Source organism: Ailuropoda melanoleuca, chromosome 7, assembly GCF_002007445.2.
Source record: "Ailuropoda melanoleuca isolate Jingjing chromosome 7, ASM200744v2, whole genome shotgun sequence".
NCBI classification, from domain to species: domain Eukaryota; kingdom Metazoa; phylum Chordata; class Mammalia; order Carnivora; family Ursidae; genus Ailuropoda; species Ailuropoda melanoleuca.
In genome coordinates this window covers 132,007,506-132,020,990 of record NC_048224.1, presented here as the reverse complement: position 1 = coordinate 132,020,990, position 13,485 = coordinate 132,007,506, and the positions used below count along the sequence as shown (strand labels likewise).

Sequence of the window (13,485 nt, the reverse complement as noted above, 5' to 3'; positions counted from 1 at the left end):
TTTAGCTCTCTCATATCCTTTTCTTAAAATGTATTTTTTAAGGTTTATTTATTTATTTTAGCAGGGGAGAGAGAGAAAGAATGAGAGAGAGAGTGACCAAGCAGGGGGAGGATAGAGGGGGAGAGAGAGAGAGAATCCTCAAGCAGACTCCATGCTGAGCACGAAGCCCCAAGTGGGGCTCTATCCCAGGACCCTGAGATCATGACCTTGGCTGAAATCAAGAGCTGTTCACTCAACCAACTGAGTCACCCAGGCTCCCCTCTCTCATATCCTTTGATTCTTGTGTTCTCATACTCACCCTCCAGCTTTGTTTGCTTCTTTCTCTTTCAACTGGACCATCCCACAAGAATATTAGCAGTCTTTGGAACCTCCCATCTGAGGGTACTAGAGTCCCCTTCCTCCCATTCTCACTTATTTCTTCCTTTGTCTTGGCTCCCTACATACCACTCTATGATTTCCTTCTCCCTAACTGGCAGCTTTTCCTCAAGCTCCTTCCTTGGAAACTCTTGCAAGGAAGTGAGGCTATAAAAACCAGGAGAGTGGTTACCTTTGGAGGGAGAGAGCTGTGATTGGTATTGGACACAATGGGGGCTTTCTGGGAGCTGCTAGGGTTCTTTTCTTGATCTGTGAAGTGAGTACAAGAGTGTGTACCTCATAATAATTCACAAAGCTATGCCAACTAAGTAAGTAACATTAAAAACTTATTCATACGAAGTTGCTCATGATGCTCTCTTTTTATCCTTTTAATGTCTGCAAGATCTGTGGTGATAGCCCCTTCTTTATTTCTAGCATTGTATGGGTGCGTGGGTGTGTGCGTGCTTCTCCATTTATTTTGGGGGGCAGAGTTTATCAGGTTTGTCAGTTTTGCGAAGCTTTGTTGATCTCTTTTAGTTTATAATTATTTTTCTTAGTTTATTTTTTACATTCCATCTTATTGATTTCATTTCTTCCCCCCCCCCAGGTTATCTGGGCAATTTGCTATTCTTTTACTGAATTTCTGTGATTGACTCTTAGCTCATTAAAATTTCAGCTTTTCTTCTTTTCCAATATAAACATTTTAGTTTATAAATTTCCTTCCATTTTCCATTATCATTAGTTGAATATATTTTTTCAAAGATGTATTTATTTTAGAAAGAGAGAGAGTGCGTGTGTTCGCCCTCGCACATGGGGTGGGGGGGAGGGGCAGAGAGGAAGAGAGAGAAGGCTCCATCCCACCACCCGAGATCATGACCTGAGCCAAGCTTGGCTTTTGTCTCGTTTAGTAATAGTAAGTATATTTCTTTGACTTGATAGATTTTAATGATAGATTCTAACATTTTCTACCAAAATCTAGCTCTGCTTCCTGCCTGAGGATTATACTTACCTATTATGTGTGACCATGGGAGCAGAAGTGATGCATGTAACTTTTAGGCAGAAGTTTCTAGAGTCAGTACGTGCTGCACTTGCTCTTCTTTCCTTTTGCTGTGGTTAGTGGTGATGTTTCAGAGGGTGACTGTTCTTATCAGCCTGCAGCCCAGAGTGAGGACAATAATGATGGGGATCAGTGCCACTGTCCTATTTGTGATGGACATATAAATGTGGCACAGACATAAACATTTGTTGTTTTAAGCCACTGAAATTCTATGTTTACTCCTGCAGTGTAATCAGATCCATCCGATTTAAACAGAAATTGGAATCAGGATTGGAGTGCTGTTTTAACAAGCAACCTTAAATATGTGGCTTTGGTTTATGGGGTAGGCATTAGTTTGCAAAGAAACTGATAATGGAGGTGAGAAGCATGGTAATCCATGTTATGTATTGGCAAATTACTTAGTAAAATGGGCTACCTGTGTTAACTTAGAAAGCAAATTATATGCCTAATAAATTTGTAGCTTTATGAGAAAACAAACTTTTAGGAGCATACATTGGCTGTTGACTGCATTTGAAAGTTTATTACAAGAAAGAGATGGGATCAGAACAATATTGGCTGATTTGCAAGCAAGAATGAGAAATAATAGAAATAGTCTATATATTCAGAGACCTATAGGTTGAAAAGAGACATACATCTCAAACTGAAGCATCGAAAGTTAAAATTGAGAAATTCTTTGAATGTCAAAGGCTAATTAAGACTCAATCTTAAGGTAAGGATCAAATAAAGAGCATGTTTCACACTGGTTGTTAAAATTTCTGAATAGATTAACATTCTCCCAGTAAATACTTGTAGTTGGACAAAATGGCTCAAGAAAAAGAGACTGTGTGTGGCTTTCCCACCGATGCCTTATGAACACAAGGTAGCTGCACTTACATGGGCTATGGGGCATAGAACAAGAAAACTGATGGGAACAAAATAGATAACAAGGTGCCCAAGTTTTTGAGAGAATTCTACAACACAAAAAGGCACCAGCTTGGACTGAAAGAAACCACGACTGATACTTAATAAGCCACTTAGACACCTGCTGTTTATTCATATTTTGAAACCTAATTCCCAATGTGATGGCATTTGGAAGTGGCTTTGGAAGGTGATTAGGTCATAAGGACAGAGCTCTCATGAATGAGATATGTGCCCTTATAAAAAGAGACCCGAGAGAGATCCCTTCCCCCTTCTGCCTTGTGAAGACACAGTAAAAAGACAGCTGTCTATGAATAAGGAAGAGGGTCCTCACCAGACACTGAATCTGCCAGCGTCTTGATCTTGGACTTCCCAGCCTCCATAACTGTGAGAAGTAAATTTCTGTTTATAGGCCACCCAGTCTTTGGTTCTGTTACAGTAGCCTGGACAGACTGAGACAGCACTCCTACTGCCCCCAGAGGGAAGCCGGCTGAGAAGCTTGGCTCTTAAGGAAGGCATATTCTTCAATGCTCTCTCAAGTTGTGGTCAAGGAACGGTAAGAGGAAAAAGGAGGCCCTCTGCTGAGTTGAGCCAAGGTGGGTGGAGAACAGTGGGCTGGGAGGTACTCCCAGAGAGCAGAGCACATCCCACGCCCGGCATTTGAGGTCCTCATGGCATCTGTTCAGCAGGTGTTTGAATTTGCTATTTATTAGTAACTTCTCTCTCTCTCTCTCTGTGTGTGTGTGTGTGTGTGTGTGTGTGTGTGTGTGTTTCTAAATTTCCCTTTTTTCCTCTTTCAGGAGAAATCAAATGTACCAGTACTATCCATCCCCACTGTCTTTTGGGAGTGTGAGAAGCAAATACTTTGTCTCTTTAGTTCCTGAGTCTCCAGGTCAAGAAGAGTGGCATCCAGAGCTGATGTGGAAACTACTGTGTAATTTCATAGAGAGCCTTGCTTTGAGCAGTGATTGGATGGAAGTTTTGTATGTTTCCCTTGGAGAGGGGTTAAGTGTATTCAGCCTGGAGAAAGGAGAGGAAAACAGATATTTGGCCCTGGGCAGGGCAAACCTGAAACATTGTATTACTAATGATCAATCTCTGGTTTCCTATCTTGTGGGAGGATTATACTTCACTACGTTGTCAAACCCAGTTGTGGTCATAAGAACTGCAAAGGGCCATGTGAGCCGAAGTGATGTGTGTCATTTCCAAGAGGAAGCTTTTAAAGTTACTACATGCTTTTCCACGCTATTGCTTTTCCACGCTATTTCTTTTCCTGCCACAGTTACTGGAAATATTCCAGATAGCAACTACCCGGCCACACTAGGCAAGTTTTCAGGGTCAAGTACTGCATTGGGGATTTAATGTACAGTACCCCGTGTACCACTGCAGCTTGTGAGGACCAGCAAGGCCATTGGTTTTGCTCTGGAAGTGGTCCTGGTGGGTGCTGCATGGAGGCAGCCATCAGGCAGAATGAGGAGGAATGGAGAGGGGGGAGAAACAAAAATCTAAACAAATATCTTCCTGCTCACCTTCTAAAAGCCTAAATTCCAACACACGCTTGAATCGTACACTAAGAATAACCACTAACAAATTCAACAGTTAGAATGTGAATTTAACCCACATGACATTTACTTCATAGGACAATCCAACGGAGACTTTAATGTGAGTATGCTTAAGGTGGTTAAATAGAGAAATAAAAACACAGCTTACATGAAGCATGCACAAGAAATCATGAACCAAACACATAAAGAAAGGATCAGTATTTTCCATATTAGAATTTCCAGGAAAAGAGAAGAAGAGAATGGCAAATAATAAATATCAGAAGAGATAAAGAATTTTGGAATTGATAAGAGCATACACTGCATAAAATAGCCTCAACATAGATAAATTTACCCATAAGTGCATCACAGAGAAACTGCAGATCATCAGAGAAAGACAAAAATGTTAAGAGTTATCAGAGAGTGAAAATTAGCCATGTACAAAGTCCTGTGGAAGCCTCAACACACCGTATTCTCAGAGCACATTACTTTTAAATGAGAATAATGATAAAAGGAAAATAGTACAGGAACTAGGGACAGAAAGATAATAAAGAAATTTTAACAGATGAATAATTAAAAGACAGCTTACAAATTATTGAGATAAATGAATAGCAAATAAATGAATAGCTTAACATAGAAATACACTTCATGATGTTTTCCCCTAAGAGTCTAGCTTTAAACATACAAATATAACATTGCAGAGTGCAAAGAGTTAATAAAACATTTTGCTCATGACTTGTTGGTGAACTTGTTCATTTTCCATAATTCCAAAGTGAATGGAGATGGTGAAGAGGAGGAAAGAAAAATGGTGTGTTGGCCTTGGAAAAACTATATAAGGCCAAACCTGATAGGATTTTACTCAGGCCTGCTTTGTGAAAATGGTCCAAACCTGTACCATGTCCTTACTTCCCTGAAGCCAGTGTTTTCAAAAACTCACAAAATCCCTTTCTGGAGGCAGCACTGTGTCTCTTAGTTACTTTTCAGACGTGACAAAAACGGTCAATTTAGGAAAAATTAAACTCATAGTTTTGTGTATGTTTGTGTTCATGCAAGTTACATAGTGGAGAGAGAGAGAGGGAGAAAGTGAGGGAGAGAGAGGGACGATTAACTGAGATGGTTGGAATTCATAAACACTCATTGGTCAGTCTCATGTAGACAAAGCCGAAATTTTTTAGGGATGTGGATTTTCTCACAGAGGCTGGCCAAATTTCTAACAAATTGGCTGGTTAAATGCTGGAGATAAAATCGGCAGGCATGCATGATACAGATTTGCAAATATTTTGTAAATAAATAGAACTATTAATCCTCAAATACATTAGATACAGACCAGCGGTCCAGTCTGCTTCTGGTCGAGGGCCATTCAATGCTGACTTTTTTATGTTATATATATATATATTCTTCCTGTGCAGAAATCAACACATAACAAGTTGGAGAGATGGGGTGCTTGAGAATAGATTCTGGTACAAAGGTGTCAATACATTCAGTGATTAGCACTCAGGTTTTAAAGAACAATAAATTATTTATTTAGAATATCATCAGGCACATTATCCTCTGGGCTAACCAATTAGAAAAAGGTGGGAAATGAGTCACAATCTAAATTTCATACTTTGTAGTGTATTCAAAACTTAACCATTCCTTCTAAATCTATCTTCGTTGATCAACGTGAGTCAACATTCTCTTCTTTAGAGAAGAGTCTCCTTGGTCTCATGGGAACGTCTCGTGGGTCTCCTCGGTATTCACACGTCCTAGGCAGCAAGGCCAAGAATCCAGAGGTCTGTGAATTAGAAAAAAAATTAGAAAAAAGACATCCCTTTTAGGCTGACCATCAGAAAAAGCATACCGTCTGGGCTGGCCAATTAGAAAAAATGCACTACCTCTGGAAGACCAATGAGAAAAAGTCAGCCCTTGGGGGTGAACCAATGGGAAGAAGATGTAGGCTGATGCCTAGGGCTCTACTAATGGAACACAGCTTGCATTTTAGTCCAGACTGACACTCCCTTGTTTAGCTGCCTTAGAAGTTTCAGTGTTCAAGAAATACATGGTCACGTTTTTCTGTAACTAGTGGTGTTTTTTCCCATAGTGTAGGAAATAAAACTAAAATATTGCTGATGGTGGCTTTTTTTTTTTTCAATGTTATTTTTTCCCCTCAAATTCAACTTGAGATTTGGGTGCCTGCTGCTGCTGTTCATACCATAACCTAATAAGGATGGTGTAAGTATTATGTTTAGTAACCTACGTTTGCAATAACAATATGTCACGTGGTTCTGCACTGTGCATTAGGACTTCCACCTTCTGCTACCTGAACATATCTGAAATCTGAGGTTAAAATATTGCCTTAATGGAATAATATCATACTCAGTTTACTAACGGAGCTTTAAAGCAAACACATCCAAAAACTTGGAAATGGTGACATAAAGTGTGTGCTTATTTAAAAAGTTGAAGTAAAATTAAAAAACATCTTAATGTGTATTAGAGCTTGAGCAATATCTATTGATTGAAGGAAAGTGGTTGATACTGAGATTAAAATATGATTTTTGTATATTTTTATTGCAGTTTTATCCAAGTTATAAATTCCTTAGATAAAACCTAAAATATTGGCCTGGATATGCTTGATTAATTACTTGTGTATTGTTTATTGCCATGTTTATCTTAAAAAAACAAAGTTAATGCTAAGTAAAAATTATATTGAGCCATTTTACATATGTGTATATATTCTATTATTTATGTCATTCAGACAAGTAATAAAGTATAAGTGCATTATTGTCCAGATGCCAAAAATACATTAAACCAAATTAATGTTCAAACACAGTATTTTAAACATTTTTCACACCTGCATGGACAGCAATTCAATTATGTGCATTTAAATCCACAGTATTATAAATGTTCATGAAAATGTCTGTTGACGTGAACAAAGAAATGGGATATTTTTCTCATAGTGTAATCTTTAGAGCCTACATTTTTGTGGAAATCACACCTTCAGGATACAAATAATTGAACATGTACACATCAAGATTATTAGGGTGCAGTATTAAGCAAGTTAAGTAGCTTTAATTTTTGACCTCTTGAAATTTATAGTCCAACAAACTTGTGTCATTTATTTTCTGGAGTGTAAATCCCCTGAGTTGGCATTTTTCTTTATTTACTTTGGAATCTAAATGTTAGTATATATGACACATTTTTTCGAATTGCAATTTTTACATTGATTTTAATACATTGCTTTATGAAAGACACATTTTAACTTAATGACAGGAAAATTTCGTTTACAGGTAAAATAATCCCATGCATTTTCTTCCAGAAGAATTGAATTTGATTTTATAAACCTCTTTTTTTTTGAGGAAATATAAGAAATAAGCCCAACGAAGTCATTTTCATTCAGTTCAAAGTGGTCTATGGAAGCCCGTGTTTGAGTAGGGTGCTCAGTAAATACTTATAGGAAGAAATAATCTCTCTGTTCGTATAGTTTATATTTTTAATGATGTGTAATGAAACATCCTGGATTGAAGGTCTTATTGTCATACCAGATATTTAGATATCAAACAAACTATTATAAACTTAATGAAAATTCTTTATCAGTTACCTGTAATGGCTTGGAAGCTAGGCAGAGAAAATACAGTGTCTCCATCTGGGATAAATCAGGAAAACTGAAGACATTTGATCTATTCTGTTTTAATATGAGAATTGGGGATTTAGGACTGTTGGAAAAGCTAGGAATGAAACTCAGGTCAACTATTTTCTATTATTTCAGCCTGATGCGCTGAAAGCAGACACTCTCAAGCATTGACGGGGATGCTGCCATGATTCTTAGGAGAGCTTTGGTCCTCAAGAAGCCACCAAGAAACCACCGTGAATCTCACACTGCCTGGCAATTGCCTTCAGAGAAGTGGCCTTTTCTTTTCTACTCCTGAATCTCATTTTGAGGGCCTCTCACTGGAGAGAGGTAACCTGGAAACAATAAACTGGAAAAGGTATTTTCAGAAGTGGGTTCCTGGCTTCTCCGGGGAAGCTTGGAATGGGGCATTGGCAGTTGCTGAGTTGACCATAGACATTTCATCATGCAGATGGATGTGCCTCCCTCTGCTCTTCAGGCATGTATTTAATAGTGCTAATTCATAGTCCCAATTCATAGTCCCAGGTATGCAAAATTTAGAAACTGGACTATTGTCCACGATAAATAATATTCTGAATTTTTGAGTATATGTCTCTTCCCAAATGGAGAAAGTTGAGTGGACAAATTTCTCCTGTAAATTAAAAATGATATATCCAAAGTTGTCCTATCCAAGAGTTCTAGAGAAAAGGAACAGGATCCTACTTACAGAAAATGTAGTTTCTCTTGAGAACACTTCAAATCATAAATGACGGTGGTTGGTTTTCAACTCTAGCATACTTTCCTAGAATAAGGCATAACAAAATTTTGGGTTAATGGGGAGAAAGTGGAGTGTAGTTTGAAGTAGTCTGTAAAGAAGTTGCCATTGCTTTGATTTGGTTTTAGTAAAGATATTTAACTCGTTTTGAAATTAAGTCGCACTAAAGAAGATTAAATGTTGTAAGGGTCTAGAGACATTGATATGATAGCCCATCTGCAGAGCCCCTCCAATTATTTAGGGGAAATCCTGCTTGTATAATGTCAGTTCTCACCTGCCTCAGAGGATGCAAAAAAGGGTCCCTGGATTCTCCCTGAGGCTGTGTAGGAAACTGGGGCTTTACTGCCAGGCATATTTAATCCATATGGGCTGAGATAAAGTTCCTTTAGGTGAGAAATGAAGCTTTGTGGCATTTTGCCAAGAGAAGCTCATATTTCTGAGCACTCAGGGGAATTCACCTGCATTTGCCTGTGTCTCTTGGCAGGTTCCTTACTGTTTTAGGATTATACTCTCTGAACATAATAGGAACAAAGATGGGGATTTTTCTCTTACATTATTTTCTAGTATTTGGGGGTCTGATGAGGTCATAATTAATCCTGCCTCTTTTCTCCACTTCTGAGTTTAGATTCAACAAGGGAATGTGGCCACACTAATTAGAAAGATAGAAATAAATATTAGTTTTATTACTGATGAGGTTGTTTGGGGGAATGAAACTTAACCTTTGGGCAATAATTGGTCTCACCAAATATTATCTCCCCATCTGGGAACTTCAACGAACACTGAAGGAAGAGTTTGCCTCTAGAGTGCAGGCACATTTACCCAGAACCCCTGCTTTTCTCTTTAACCCTGTAGTGGTATGAGTTTTTACAGAGGATGTCGTGTAAGTAGTGTATTCGGGAGAGAATAGAGCAGATGAGTGAGGAATGGATCTGGGGAAGGGGAGAGGGCCAATAATATGTTGATAAGCCAACAATCCCAGTGGGAGACTGTCTCAATCCCACAGGGAAACTCTGGGAAAGGATGCAAAACGCATGCCTCATCATTATCCCTCCCAAGAGGTAAGGAAGCTGGGTGTTTCATCATGGAGAAATTCTCCTAGGGAGTGTTAATTTCCAGGCTTTTCTGTGATTACCTGGACAGAGGGGCCTTTCATGGTTGGGAAAAAAAAAATCCCCCAGGTTCAGAGATGGAGATCCTGGAAGCTGGAAATCAACTAGAACACTGATATGGCAGAATGAAAGCCATCTATATGGGGCACTGACAATGTTTGCTCCAAGCCCCCTGAGGAGTACAGAGAGAGACCAGTCTCTAGACCTACTTCCAGAAGACAGGCTGTGGGCTCTGAGGCTGACTCAGTGTTTCCCACAGAGAAGAGCTGAAGGACAGGAGTCTGAAAACTTTTTGCAGGCAGACAGATCCAAAGAAAGAGAGAGAAGAAGGGGCTGGGCTACTTAAGTCATTCCTTCATCATTAAGAAATTGGGAGGGGTCAGAGAGAAGGACTGGAGTTGCCTTTCCAGACTGTTCCCTCTAGGACAGAGCAACAGAGATTTTGTAAGCCATGAGTCAGTGTGGGCACATGGGGACGGGGGAAATGGTACTAATGAGTGGTACAGTGATGTGGAATTCAGAATCATCCCTTAAAAAGTGATGATAAGCCTTAACAGCAACAATAGAGAAGGCATAAGTGTGCAAACAACAAAAGGCACCATCTTTTTGAAAAAGGCTTACAAGGTAAATATAGACACAGAGGTCTTCGTGTACACACTGGTCTTCTTTTCCTCTTTCTGACCTACTCTTTCTTCCAATCACTATGCCCTCTGTCTTTCTTCTCCTTACCGTGATCAAAGCTTTATTGTTATGGTCATAAGCTCCAAACTGTCATAGGTTACATCTGATGGGCAGGGAGCAGGGCAGAGAAGGAGAAAAAGGAAGTAAGATCTGACAATGGGATGTTTGCCCTAGCGGTGAGGATAAGCAGGGGAGTTTATAAAAGGCAGCTAAGAGATCAGTAGCTGCTTTGGTGAATGGAAAGGAGAGTCGTAGGCTGTGAATAAAGTGATAGTTTGTAATTGATGTACTTGTGTTCTTTATCCTTTTAACGTAAGTAACCCAAATATAAGTGTGCTGTTATTAATTGCAGACCAGTCCCTAAGATAGTAGAGAGAATAAGCTGCTGTGATAAATTCACACAAAATACAGTGGCTCAAACCAAATAAAAGTTTCTTTCTCTGTCACCTAAAGTGCAGAGGTAAGAGGGCAGTCAAGGACAGGTTGGCTGTTCTGACCATTTCTTCTATCTCAGTACTTCATTCCTGGGGTGTGTGCCTGTCTGTGCTGTCAAAGCTGCTCACACCCTCCCTTTCAGTCATAGAAAGGACAAAAGGAAGACAAGCAACTTCCTTCGAAAAATGTGACCAGGAAGTCTTCTTCTGCTCCCACTCATTGGTCAGAATCCAGTCACATGACCACAACTTTGCTGTGCCTGAGGTGGGGAATTCTCTTCTCTACCTGGGTAGCCATGTGCCCTTCCAAAAGTGTGGTGGGGAGTGGGGTTTTATTACCCCACTTTCTTAATTTATTATTAAGAAAGAATGATATAGAAAAGTAGCTACTGGAAATAATTAGAAAAATCATGCTAAGACAGTTACAAAGACGTTTGATGCTTAATCTCATGAAAGTTCACGTTCTATACTAAAATAAAATGTATAGTTTATTGTGTTCTGAAATTCTAGTCATTATACTTATCTTGAGGTTAACTATGATGTACTGTAGATATGTTTAATTTTTAGATGACCTTGATTGTGAGTAATGGGTTTATTTTACCTCAGCCTAATGAAAACAGTCTTTTCTACCTACATATACTACAATTTACTGTGATTTTTACAGTTATGATGAAGCTTTCCTCATTTTAGCTTTACTTACATGTGTTCTAAAGCTTGTATGTTTTTCTAATAGTTTTAGTTTTTGTCATTTAATAGTGATTTGTAGCATGGCAAAGCCTAAGTAACAATTTTGATATCTTCCAAAACACAACTTAAATAATGGTCTGAACTCAGGTCAGTGTAAGTATCTTCAGATCATCCCTAAACTGGAGATGGTGACTCTGGACTACTTGAAACCTGTGTTGATTGTTGGACTACTCTTGGTCTTCTTTATCGTGTAACTGGAGAGCTGGTTTAATTTTATGGGTTAGCATGCAACACAGGGTATAGTTACTTTCACGGCGGCGGGGGGGCAATGCTCAATAAATAATGGTTGAATAATTGAATTGGGTGACTCAGAGGTCATCAGAAATTGCAAGTCCTTTGGAACCAGGGTTAGGCCATATTTTCCAGACAAAAATATTTGGAGTTTTTTGTTTTGTTTTGTTTTGTTTGATAATGTTAATAATAGCCTATGTAACATAAGAAAATAATGTATCAATAAAAATAGAAAAGAACTATAGAAATCTCATACATTATACTAAAAGATTTCTCTTTCCTTTAAATAGCATAAAAGATGAGAAGCAACTAACACAGTGCCTGGCATAATAGATTCTCAATAAATAGTAGTCACAGTAATGACCTTTTATGTTGTTCCTAAGGTGACAGGACAAAGTTGTAATAAGTTTTCCACCAATATATAGGAAAACAAACCACAGCTTTCTGGCAGTAAATCTTTATTTGAGGAGGGATCAAATTCATGGTCGTGATGTAAAGAAGAGAGTCCAGTTTGGAAATGCAAGAAGAATCAGTATGAGAAGTGTTCTTTTTACACAAACTTAGCATGTAAAAAGTTTCAATAATTACAGAACATCTCCCCAGATTTTACTCTACTTGTGAAATACCTCAGGGAGCTCAGCAAGCTTTTATAGAACCTTAGAGCAATGTGAATTCAGAAGAACTTGATAGGAGAATATTTTTGATTCAACTGTTTCTCTGGCATCTGTCCATATTGGGATATTCTGGAACCCACGACAGAGCACCAGAAGTGGGATATGATATTTGTCCCTGACTGATTAATGTAAAAACTGCTTTCCTAATTATTTGGCAATGCTATCCCATTTTTCCTCTTTCAAAAAAGAATTCTGCTTTTCATTTTTTTTTTCAGCCTGCTTCTCCTAAGTCATTTGGCATTACTTTCATAGACTCTTAGTATTCCCTCTTTCTTTACTTCCCAAACTTTATTTAGAATGCCGTTAATCTTGGTAATTTCTTTGAGCTTTATGACATGACTGTTTTGGCACATTGAAGGCATCACTGTTTAACTTTCCAGTTTCTTAACTTTAATAGAATATACCTGTTTTATTTTATTTTATTTAAAGATTTTATTTATTTATTTGACAGAGACAGAGACAGCCAGCAAGAGAGGGAACACAAGCAGGGGGAGTGGGAGAGGAAGGAAGCAGGCTCTTAGCAGAGGAGTCTGATGTGGGGCTCGATCCCATAACGCCGGGATCACGCCCTGAGCCAAAGGCAGATGCTTAACTACTGTGCCACCCAGGTGCCCCAAAATATACCTGTTTTAGATTCTTTTTCTATCTTACCTAAAACTGACTAATGTTTTCCCAAAGGGATCTGGGTATTGAATGCAAATTTTGACATCTCAAAATGCCTATCAGATATTAGAAAACTCTAGCAGTGGGAAAGTTATTACATTTTTTATTTTTTGATAACCGAAAATCAGGGGGTTAACTTTTTTAAAGTCAATTTCTTCTCCCAATCCTCAACAACATAAATCAACAGCTCTTTGTTTGTAAGATAGTTTAATATCCCTTGCAGTAGAGGCATTTTGAGAATTTAATTTTCTTGAAATTAAAATGGAGCCTCTGAAAACATATTTTTACTTTTTAAAAGATTTTATTAGGGAGAGAGAGAGAATGAGCAGGGGGAGAGAGAGAGGCAGATTCCCCCTGAGTGCGGAGCCTGATGTGGGGCTCAATCCCAAGACCCTGAGATCATGACCTGAGCCGAAGGCAGACACTTAACTGACTGAGCCACCCAGGTGCCCCTGAGAACGTATTTTTAAATTAGTTAAAAATTTTATGTCAGTTTTCCATAAAGTGGAAATAAATTGGCATAACTCTAATTCACTTACTTAACAAGAGTGAGAGAGGTCAATTATACTTTTCTGAAATGCTCAGGTCACAAATATGTTGAAATGCTAACATTTGTTAATTTGAGTCCTGAGTGCACTGGAGTTTGTGATATTATTCTTTGCAATAGTTTGTGTATTTTATACATTGTATATTTTCCCCCAAATAAGACAAAATCTTTAGTTCTGCCTTAAATCTTTTA

At 38.5% G+C, this 13,485-nt stretch overlaps 1 protein-coding gene across 2 annotated transcripts in view; it reads left to right on the top strand.

Moving 5' to 3' along the window:
* LOC117803125 overlaps positions 1-4,375 on the top strand; it is a 95,227-nt gene extending 90,852 nt beyond the window's left edge. For both annotated transcript variants that reach the window (XR_004626803.1, XM_034665443.1), the window contains one exon: positions 3,109-4,375. Coding sequence is in view for 1 of the 2 variants with exons in the window: in XM_034665443.1 (XP_034521334.1) it covers positions 3,109-3,670 (562 nt within the window). In the remaining variant the exon portion in view is untranslated. The remainder of the gene's footprint in view (positions 1-3,108) is intronic.
* The last annotated feature ends 9,110 nt before the right edge of the window (positions 4,376-13,485 follow it).